Genomic DNA, 11506 nt, shown 5'->3' on the forward strand with positions numbered 1-11506 from the left:
GACTTCATTACTGAGCTAAAAGGGTGTCAGGGGGCCATACTCTTGGGGTTTCTCCAGTGTCTCAGGCTAGTAAGTCTGGTCTTTTTTTGTGAGTTAGAATTTTGTTCTACGTTTTTCTCCAGCGCTGTCCGGGACCCTCTATTGTGATCTCTGTCAGAGCAGACAGTGGTGGTAGCCAGGTACCATCTAGTTGTGCTGGACTCAGTCTGGTGGAGGCTGTGGTAGTTGTAGTTCATTAGTCCTTTAGACTAATCTTTCCCTTGTGTCTTTGGTTTTCTTCATTCTCCTTTGCTGCAGACAGGGTAAGACCAGTGAAGTATCTTAGATGGCAGCTCACAAGCTTTTAAGACCCCAGACACTACTCCCCAAAGTAGAATGTAGAGCATTTTCTTTATAAACTATGTTATACCAGTTGAACTATGTTTCCCGAGACCATGGTCCCCACAGCCCTCAGCCCAGTAATTCGGTCCCTCAGAGAGTTTGGATGTGTCTGTGAAGCTTCTATGACTTTGCCTTGGTCAAGTTGTGCTGGCTTCCCCAGTATTGTGTAGTATCTTGCCTTTCATCAAAGTTATCACTTATCTGTTGTCTATTTAGCATTTTTCCATCCCCACCTGTCCTCTCCCTGATAACCATCAAAGATTGTTTCTTTTTGTGTGTAAACCTTTTCATGAGTTTTTGTAGTAGTGGTCTCATACAATATTTATCCCCTTGTGGTTGACTTATTTCACTCAGCATAGTGCCCTCCAGATTCATCCATGTTGTGAGATGCTTCACAGATTCATCATTGTTCTTTATTGTTGCACAGTACTCCGTTGTGTGTATGTACCAGTTTATCCATTCATCTGTTGAAGGGCATCTAGGTTGTTTCCATCTTTTTGCTACTGTGAACAATGCTGCAGTGAACATGGGTGTGCATATGTCTATTCGTATGACGACTCTGACTTGTTCAGGATATATTCCTAGGAGTGGGATTGCTGGATTATATGGTATTTCTGTCTCTAGCTTTCTAAGAAGTGCCACATCGTTTTCCAAAATGGTTGTATCATTTTGTATTCCCACCAGCAGTATGTAAGAGTTCCAGTCTCCCTGCAGCCTCTCCAACATGTGTTATTTTTTTTGACTTGTGCCAGTAATGCCGGGGGTGAGATGGTATCTCACTGTGGTTTCGCCCCTGCAGCCTCTCCAACATGTTATTTTTTTTTGACTCGTGCCGGTAATGCCGGGGTGAGGTGGTATCTCACTGTGGTTTTGATTTGCATTTCGCTAACGGCTCAATCTTAGAGATTTTTACTTAAATGTGGAAAAAGTAACAAATTTAGTAGTAAACAAAAGTCATAACTTAATAAAAGATGTTGGTGACAAAACGACTAACATACCGGGTGATTTAGAATGAGAAGTAGTAGTCTCCCCTCACCTTTCCCCACTCCTGTGTCCCCCACCCAGAGGCACTTAAAAGCTGGGGTCCCTAGGGCCCAATCCAGAGCCCTTGGCGACACTTCATTTCAGCTTGTGCATTTGGTCTATCACTTTGGGACTGCATCTTTCCCTTCTTCTCTATCAGTTTCAGTCATTTAGTCAGTACCGCTGTAAGACTGCCAAGAAGTCAGAGGAGGAGATTGACTTCCTTCGTTCCAATCCAAAAATCTGGAATGTTCACAGTGTCCTCAATGTCCTTCATTCCCTGGTGGACAAGTCCAACATCAACCGTCAGTTGGAGGTGTACACGAGTGGAGGTGAGTGCAGTCCGGCTGATGGCCACGGCCTGGGAATATCCTGTGCTTGCCCCTTGCTCCAAGTGAGGAGATAACACAGGTGGAGGAGATGAGTCACCGTCTCTTAGGCACTGGGCTGCTGCTCTTCTTTGGTGGTTGGGTATGAACGCTAGCTGAGAGCTGATGTTGCTGCTTCTGGGCTTGGCAGTCTGTTGGCCAAAAGCTGAACCAGCTGTCACTGAGATTTGCATTCCTGATACTTCTCTGTGTCCGCAGGGCCTTTGTGTAGATAAGCACTTCACAAACTCATTAGTGTCAGGACCTCTTTATACGTAAAATACTGAGAACCACAAAAAGCTTTGTTTATATAAAATTTTTGGTGAGAAGAGTGATATTTTTGCAAATCTCTTTAGTGTCTGGCTTATTAGAAGATAGTTGGATTCATTTCTGCTTTTGCATTTGATCTGTTGCAGTATGCTGTTTTGGCCAAGGTGTATGAAGAAAATCTGGTTTCACAGATACTTAGTTGGAAAAAAAGTATTTTGATAGCCTTTTCAGATACTACGGCTATTCTTTGATACCACACCAAACTCAACAAGTGGTAGTTGGCATATAGCTTGGTCAGTGGAATCTGAAACATTAATGAACTCTTATTTTGTTATATTAAAATTCATTGGCTGTCCTGCATTTTGAGTGGATTTTTACCCATGCGTGATTTTGTAACGTCATGTACTGGTCATTTGGAAACTATTGGTTCACTGAGTTGTAAAGATCTTCCAAGTGTTGATACATGTTATTACACAACAAGAAGAATCATGCTTGTTATTTTCACCAACTACCTCATCAGACAAGTCTTTATTGGGAAGCTGTTGAGCTCTCAGTAGCAGATGTAAGTTTTGCAAAATTCTAATTTTTTGCTTAAAAGCTCAAATTTACTCATTGGCAACAAATACTGTCCGTTGTTTTCCTTGAAGTGTGATAGGCTCACTTCCTTTGTTTTTGAGAAAATGTCTGCCAAATACCCAAATCTGAGTAACTGTGATTGGTGTGTCAGTTGTTCTTTCAAGTGGTGTTCCATGAAAAAAAGTGGCTAGCTCTTTTTGCAAGTGCCTCAGAAAATGGCTTTGACCTCATGGGCTTCCTGAGAAGAGAGAGACCTGGTGGATAACTTAACTGATGAGAGGGGCCCTCTCATATTCTCAGGTATTTTGGGACAGAGGAAAAAAAATTAACTGCCACTCTCCAAGCAGCTGTTGGTGATGTTAGGATTCGCATAATGCCGGGCATGCTGTTTCTTGGTGCTCCTTTGAATGCAGTGACACACTCCCTGCTGACAGAAGCCTTAGTGGGTGACAGCAGATGAAGAGCTCACTGAGTGTCATTCAAAGGTCAGCCTTGCCTTCCCTTACCTGCCTCCTGCTGAGTGGTCACAGTGTCTGTCTCTTTCAGGTGACCCTGAGAGTGTGGCTGGGGAGTATGGCCGGCATTCACTCTACAAGATGCTTGGCTACTTCAGCCTGGTGGGGCTTCTGCGCCTGCACTCCCTGTTGGGGGATTACTACCAGGCCATCAAGGTGCTAGAAAATATCGAACTGAACAAAAAGGTAAATGCCTCTTTCCCTCAGCCCATCTTCCAAGAGCCAGAATGTCCATCTGCTTCAAGAGAAATTGATGTATTAGGACAATTTCAGGGAGAGGAAAGAGGACCCTTCCCCCAGCCAAATTGAAAATGAAAGTGGGGACACCACTGCAGTGGAAATCTGGGTCTGGGCCTGGACAACATGGTTTCTCTTTAGTCTTTAGTAACACTTTTAAATATTCAGCAGTCTTTTGATTCTGTTTTCAAAACAATAGTAATAGCAGATTTTCACTATTCAAGATTCACTAGTCTTAATGAACAAAAGACTTGGTTTTAAGATGGTATTGGTATGTGATTAGCTGTGATTGTTTTTCCTAGCCACAGAGAGAAAAATAGTTTTGTTTTGCCTTTTTTTGTTGTTGTTGTTTTTGTAAATATATAACAAAACATATCCCATTTCACGGACTCCGTGGCTAATTGCCTCCATGAACAACTGCCTCCTTTGCCAAGAGACCAGAACTAGATGGTGCCTGGCTACCATTGCTGAACATTTTGATCAAAGAGTCTGTAGAAGAATCCTGATCAAAAGGAGGAGGAATGCAGAACAGAATTTCAAATTCTCATGGAACCCAGACTTTCTGGAACTGTGGAGGCTGGATGAACCCCTGAAACTATCGCCGTGAGATAATCTTTAAGCCTTAAACAAAAAATATCCTGTGAAGTCTTAAAACCGAACAGTAGCTTAGATTAACTAGTAAAGAATGTCTGCCTTGAGCATTGTGCTCTTTTAAGAACTATCTGTGTGGGAACAATTTGACAATAGCAACATAATAGATTAGATAAGAAACTTAGGGGGCAGTGAGTTTATGTTAATGGAGAAGGAATAGTTCCGAAAAGGAGCGTCAGAATGGTTGCACAACTTGACGAATGTAATAATTATCACTGATTAGTACATGTAGAAATTGTTTAATTGATGTATGTTTTGCTGTATATATTCTCAGCAACATCAAAGTAAAATTGTTTTTTAAAAAATTTGCTATTTCAGCAATTTTTACATTTATAATTCCGCCACATTATGTTCACCATGTTTTTCAACCATCACCCTTAACAGAAGCTCATTGTCTCCTAAACATTGTGTCGGTTTTACGTCCTCCCTCCCTTCCACCCTACCTTAGCCCATTAACCCATTACTGTCAAGTTGTTTCTGACTCATAGTAGCCCTATAGGAGAGAGTAGAACTGCCCCATAGGGTTTCGAAGGAGTGGCTGGTGGATTCAAAATGCCAACGTTTTGGTTAGCATCTGAATGCTTAACCGCTGTGCCACCAGGGCTTCTCCACCGTACGTTGGTAACCACTAATAAACTTTGGTCTTTATACACTTGACTATTCTAGATATTTCGTATAAGTGGAATCATAGCATGTTTGTCCTTTGGTGACTTATTTCATTCAGCATAATGTTTCAAGGTTCATCTGTGTTGTAGCATGTATCAGGACTTCATTTCTCCTTATGGCTGAGTGATATTCCATTGTATGGATGAACCACAGAGAATAGGTGTTTTTTATTGGCTTTTGGTGTGTCTTTCTGACTGTTTCTTTATAAGGTTTATTTGAAAAAGCAGGGAGTAGAAAGCAAGGAAGAATACAAAACTGACTGAAGAAAGTTTTAGAGCTGAGAGAGGTTTTAGGGGTCTTCTCGTCCAGACCTTTTCTGTTATAGCTAAGAAAATGGAGGCCTCAATTGGTGAACAGTGTGATCTGTACTCAAAGCCACAATTTTCCCTGGGTAGTGCAGGGCCTCTGCAGGGGAAGCTGACCCTAGCCCCACTGACTTTCAGGTCCTGTCAAGGTTGCATTGACCTTGGGACTCATGGATGCTTCTTCCATCTCCTTCCACAGAGCATGTATTCCCGGGTGCCCGAGTGTCAGGTCACCACATACTATTATGTTGGTTTTGCCTACTTGATGATGCGCCGCTACCAGGATGCCATCCGGGTCTTTGCCAACATCCTCCTCTACATCCAAAGGACCAAGAGCATGTTCCAGAGGACCACGTATAAGTATGAGATGGTAAGGGGCCTCTCTCGCAGCCTGTGGCTGTTCTAATCAGCTCACCCCTGGGCAGCTAGGCTGACAGTTTGTGGTCAACCCCATGCAAAATTGTCCTATTTTAATGGCTGTTCCCTTTCTAAGAGTTCTTGTTATATGCCTGTTACTTCAAATCGTTAACACCTTAACAGTAAGAGCAATATCTTTTCTTCCACTTTAATTCCCCAGCAGTGCTCAGTGCCTTACATTTATTTATTTAGCAACAATTTGCTGAGTGTTCACTGTGTGCTAGATGGCAGGGTGTTCATAAAGTAAGTTAGATGTGGATACTGCTTTCAAGTGGTTTCCCGTCGAGGCCGGGGAGAAGCATGTATAGAGCTGGGAGAAGGAGCTTTATAGGCAGTGAGAACAGCATGAGTAAAGGCATTGAGACTTTTTTGCTTTTTTTCCTGTAGGCATTAAGGTACCTTCAGAGGTTTCTGGGTGACTTTGATCATAACTAATGTGAGAGTCAGGCTTCTAGTGATATGTAGGGTGGATTGGAGAAATGACAGGTTCTAGTCAAGAAGCAGGAGACAGCTGAGGAGGACCTGGAGCTAGGGCTGAAGTTCAGTGGAGCAAGAGGGAAGATTGGAAGAGGCATTGGGGAAGTTAACTGACCAGGGCAAGAAAAGGAGAAGTCAGAGATCTGTCCAGAGTATACCTGAGGATAGTGTGTCCATGTTGTCAGTGGGGACCTCAGAAGATCCATTTAATTTGACCCTGCACCCATCTCTCCGACACCCTTCTCCACCCTAGATTAACAAGCAGAACGAGCAGATGCATGCACTGCTGGCCATCGCCCTCACCATGTACCCCATGCGCATTGACGAGAGCATTCACCTCCAGCTGCGGGAGAAATACGGGGACAAGATGCTGCGCATGCAGAAGGGTGACCCGCAGGTCTACGAGGAACTCTTCAGCTACTCCTGCCCCAAATTCCTGTCACCTGTGGTGCCCAACTATGACAACGTGCACCCCAACTACCACAAGGAGCCTTTCCTGCAGCAGCTGAAGGTATTTTCTGATGAAGTGCAACAACAGGCCCAGCTCTCAACCATCCGCAGCTTCCTCAAGCTCTACACCACCATGCCTGTGGCCAAGCTGGCCGGCTTCCTGGACCTTACAGAGCAGGAGTTCCGGATCCAGCTTCTGGTCTTCAAGCACAAAATGAAGAACCTGGTGTGGACCAGCGGCATCTCCGCCCTAGATGGTGAATTTCAGTCTGCCTCCGAGGTTGATTTCTACATTGATAAGGTATGGTTGCCACTGGGCTAGGTTCTCTGGGGGTACTCTCTGTTCATCCATTGAGCAGCAAATGTTTGTTAGGCGCCCACTGCCTTCCATGCACTGTTCTAGGTGTTATGAGTGTATCAATGAACAAAGTCAGCAAAGATTCCTGCTCTTGTTTTGCTTACATTCTACCCAAAAAAACAAACCCACTGCCGTCCAGTCAATTCTGACTCATAGCAACCATGTAGGACAGAGTAGAACTGCCCCATACGGTTTCCAAGGAGCCGCTGGCGGATTCGAACTGCCAACCTTTTGGTTAGTGGCCGTAGCACTTAACCACTATGCTACTACATCCTAGTGAGGATAACTAGACAGTAAACATTGTAATTAAGCGGACTATATAGTGAGTTGCCAAGTGTTACAGGGTAAGGGGGGAGGGGTGAGAGGCACAAGTGGCAGTATTAAGGTTCTCAGGCTGGGCTTTATTGAGAAAGTGAAATTTGAGCAAAGGCTTGAAGGAGGTGAAAGTTGGGAGTTGGCCAAGCAAATATCTGGGGGAACAGCATTCCAGGTGGAGGGAACAGCTAGAGCAAAGGCCCAGGGCAGGAGCGAGCCCAATATGTGTGAGGGACAGCTAGGGTATGGCTGGAGTGGCCTGAGTGAAGTGGCTGTACCAGGAGATGAGGTCGGAGAGGAAAGGAAGTTGAGGTGTCTTGTCAACTGCTGGAAGTATTTCAGCAAGTGGGAGGCCAGTGGAGGGTTGGTTGCTTGATGAGAAAGAAGGTGGAGGAGCAGGAGGAGAAGCTGGGGGCCTATAAGGAGGCTCTTACATCAGCCAGACACAAAGTGATGGTGGCTTGGATACGGTGGGAGTGGAGAGGAGTGTTGTCCGTTTCTTAAATCCTCTTCTCTTGCCTTTTATAAATGGTTTAAAAAAAAATGACGTGACGTTGAAACAAAAATAGAAAACTGAGTCCTGTGCATGCCTTCCCCCAACTTGATTTTACCTGTCTGCAGCGGAGCATGGGGCTAAGATGCTTCCTCTGAAGCCAGACACCTGGGTCCAAATCCTTTTCAAACGCTGTCTCTACCACTTAGCTATGTGGCTGTGGGCAAGTTGCACAATCTCTGTGCCTCATCTGTAAGCTAGGGGTAAGAATGTTAATACCTGTATTTTGGGCTATTGTGAGAGCTACATGATTTACTACTACGAAGTAGTAAGTACCCAGTAAGCATTATCTATTATTGCTGCTGTTAGTCTTTTTTGTTTTTTTTTCCAGTTTGGAGTAATCAATTTTATTTTGAACCAAACTAACAAGAAGAAAGAAGACTGAGTATAGATGTTACCCTCATTCAGGGCCTAAACTGCAGTTTTAGGCTTGCATTTCAAGCCTTATCTTTTTTTCCTGCTGTTAATAATTACATAATTACATTCAGGGCACGTGTGTCTCACCCAGCATTAATATAATAATGAGTTTTCTCTGGGGGTCTTTTTACCTACCCATAGAAAATATACAAAAAGTTACAAAAGACTAAGTGTCCCACCTAATAATTATTCTTGGGAAAGTTCTCTAAATTTTGTCTTGAAGCGTAAGTGTATTATGTTTGTTTGTTTTTAAGTAAACTTCGAAGTATAATATGTAGAAATAAACCCGTTGCTGTCAAGTCGCTTCTGACTCATAACCACTCTATAAAATAGAACTGCCCCATAGGATTTCCGAGGAGCGGCTGGTGGATTCGAACTGTCAGCTGCAACTGAGCTCTTAACCACCACGTCACCAGGCTCCTAATATGTATAAATAGAAGTACACAAATAGAAAGTGTACGGCTTGTGCATTTTCACAAAGTGAACATACCTGCGTAACCAAGACCCAAACCAAGAAGTAGAACGTTACTAGTACTCCACAGCCCGCCTTTTGCCCTTTCACCCAGATGCAGCCGTTACCCTGATTTGTAACACCGTATGTTAGTGCTGCCTGTTTTTGAACTTCATGTAATGAAATTACACAGTATGTGCTCCTTGTGTCTGGCTTCTTTTGCTCAACATTATGTTTGAGACAATCTCCATACAATGTTGTGTGTAGCAATAATTTGTTCACGCTTATTGCTCTGTGATAGTTCAACCTCTACTGCAGTTATTGTTGTTGTAATTGTCAGGTGCCATCGAGTTGGTTCTGACTCACAGCAGCCCTATGTACAGCAGAACAAAACACTGCCTGGTCCTGTGCCATCTTCATATTTGTTGCTATGTTTGAGCCCTTTGTTGCAGCCACTGTGTCAGTTCACCTTGTAGAGGTCTTCCTCTTTTTCGCTGACCCCTCTACTTCACCGAGCATGATGTCTTTCTAAGTAACATGTTTATATATACTTGTATCTGCATAGAGTTATTTCCGGAAGGATACACAAGCAGCGAAACAATGGTTTCCTCTCAGGAGGAGAGGTGGGTTTGAAGAACAAGGGGGATTTCATTTTCTCTGTTGTGATTTAAGTTCAAGCTGGACATTTTAATTATCCTAACAAGGCTTTTAAAAGAACTAATTTGTTGCTTTATTGAGTTAATTTTTTAAGTTAATAAGCTAGACTCCTAGAATTGTTCTTTCTGTTAAATATTACCTGCACTCTTTGCTCCCCCATGCACATACACTCACCAGGGCAGAAACCACTCTGGCATATTTGGAACCTTGGCACTGACTTAAGACAGTCTGTGAGGACTTTAGTATCTTTCACCTGCCCTGGGATATTCTCAGTCTTTATGGTTTCAGATAGTTTCTGCTCCAGTCTCCTCCTCATGGAAATTAATGTATATTAGATTTCACTCTGTCTTTCATGTCAGAGTGTCTCTTAAATTCTTCGATGTTTACCATCTTTTTGTCTCCTGGACTGATCATCATATCCATTAATTTTTCTCTTCAGCTCTGTTTCTTACTTCTTTTTTTTTAACTCATGGTGGCTTGTTTTCATTACCTGTGGTTCATTGTCTTTGAAAAACTATTTGTAGGAATTCTTTGAGGCCTAGGACAACCATTCATTCCTCTAGAGAAGAATTGCGTTTGTGTCTTCAGGGTGCCTGGGGACCTTCGTCCAGGACTACATAAACTGAGTTCACAGCCTTAAGTCCCCCAGACCACCCAGGTGACAAGCCTAGGCTGTAGAAGAGTCACTGTGTGGCTGGAACAGCTCATGGATGGGTCTCTTTTCTATACACCTCCTCCCCCTGAGCAACCTCTGCTTGGTGTGGGGAGTGGGATGGCAGTTTACGTCTAGCTCACCCTTAGCCTGAGGATGTAACCCTTAAAGATCTCAGCTTATCAGAAGAAGGGTCTTCTGTTAGAGGCGCTCTAGCCTTGGTTAGTCTCCTCAGCCCAGATTTTCTAGAGTTAGGAAATGCCCTCGGGGCAGAAGGGCCTCCTGGTTGCTGTTTTTCCCCAAATAGTTCTTTATTCACTTTCCAGCTCTTTGGCATTTCCTTACTCTTTTGTCAGCTCTTTAGTTTTTTAAAAAGATTTTAAAAATATTTTTTTATCCTACATTTTTAGTTGTTGTTAGACAGTGGGTTGGTCTGCAATAATATATAACTGGAAATAGAACTCTGCTGTTTTTTTTAAAAAAAGATGTGATTCCTATAACATAAACTTCACTATCTTAAAGTGTATAATAAGTGTCGTGCAATCAAACCACTGTCTAATTCGAGAACATTTCCATCGCCCCGAAAAGAAACTCCCTACTCGCTAGCAGTCGTTCTCCATTCCGTGCTCACCCCAGCCCCTGGTAAACACTAATCTACTTTCTGTCTCCATGGATTTGCCTATTCTGGACATTTCCTATAAATGGAATCATACAATGTGTGGTCTTCCGTAACTGGCTTCTTTTACTGAGCATAATGTCTTCAAGGTTCATCCATGTTGTAGCATGTATTAGTACTTCTTTTTCTTGTTGACTAATATTCCATTGTATGGGTATACCACATTTTATTTATCCATTCATCATTTGATGGACATCTGAATTGTTTCCATTTTTTGGCTATTGTGAATAATGCTGCTATGAACATTCATGTACAAGTTTTTCTGTGAACGTATATTTTCAAATCTCTTGAGCGTATACCTGGGAGTGGAATTGCTGGGTCATATGGTACAGTTTGTTTTTGAAAGCTCATCTTGCTAAGCTGACTATTCTTATTAAAATGTATGGCTTTTGGAAGACTTAGTGTTCAGCAGCACTTAGCTATTCCTTACATGAATAGGCTCACCAAACAGAAACACATAAATAGCAGAAGTTTCTTGGTGTTGTTTCAAATCATGCCTCTAAAAGTCAAGCAAAACTCTTTTCCCCTGCCCCCTAGTATCGCGTCAACTATCTGAAGTCCTTTTCCAGTTTATTCTCAATGCCTGACGTGTACATGTTCTTTGGCAGTATCAGTAACATGCACCATTCCTCTGTAATCTCTTAGGGACTTGGTTTTTGTTTTTGTTTTTTAAATGAACCTGTGGAGCCATGGTCCTTAGAACAAGAAGGCATTTAGGGAAAAGACCTCCAGGTTGGGACCTAGTTTTTCTCATTGTACTTTTTTTCTTACCTAAGCCTAACTAGTCTCAACTCTGGGTGGTCTTCAATAAAACACTTCTCCCAAGAATTAACATTTGATTGTTCAGGTAAAGTTTTGTTATGAGGTCATATTCAGGTCAAATTAGTCATGCGCTCCTAAGTTGGACTCAGTTGACATGGTAAGATGATGTGTGGGAGAATTTTTTCAATTTATCTACTATAGCTTTTTGAAATTCATGGTTCATATTCATTTGTCTATTTTTATTCAGTTGAGTCACATGTTTAAATGCCATCCAAAAAATGTTAATTGCATGTTTTTGTTTGGATTATTATTTCTGTATTACTGGTTCA

The 11506-nt window shown here is 42.5% G+C and overlaps 1 protein-coding gene across 1 annotated transcript in view; it reads left to right on the forward strand.

Moving 5' to 3' along the window:
- The window catches only part of EIF3L (eukaryotic translation initiation factor 3 subunit L), a 28922-nt gene that overhangs the window by 15568 nt on the left and 1848 nt on the right, over positions 1 to 11506 (forward strand). The window contains exons 8-11 of the mRNA XM_004373846.3: positions 1565 to 1736; positions 3165 to 3319; positions 5192 to 5362; positions 6140 to 6637. Coding sequence (XP_004373903.1) covers positions 1565 to 1736; positions 3165 to 3319; positions 5192 to 5362; positions 6140 to 6637 — 996 coding nt within the window. The remainder of the gene's footprint in view (positions 1 to 1564; positions 1737 to 3164; positions 3320 to 5191; positions 5363 to 6139; positions 6638 to 11506) is intronic.

Source organism: Trichechus manatus, unplaced genomic scaffold (assembly GCF_000243295.1).
Source record: "Trichechus manatus latirostris isolate Lorelei unplaced genomic scaffold, TriManLat1.0 scaffold00027, whole genome shotgun sequence".
Lineage (NCBI taxonomy): Eukaryota > Metazoa > Chordata > Mammalia > Sirenia > Trichechidae > Trichechus > Trichechus manatus.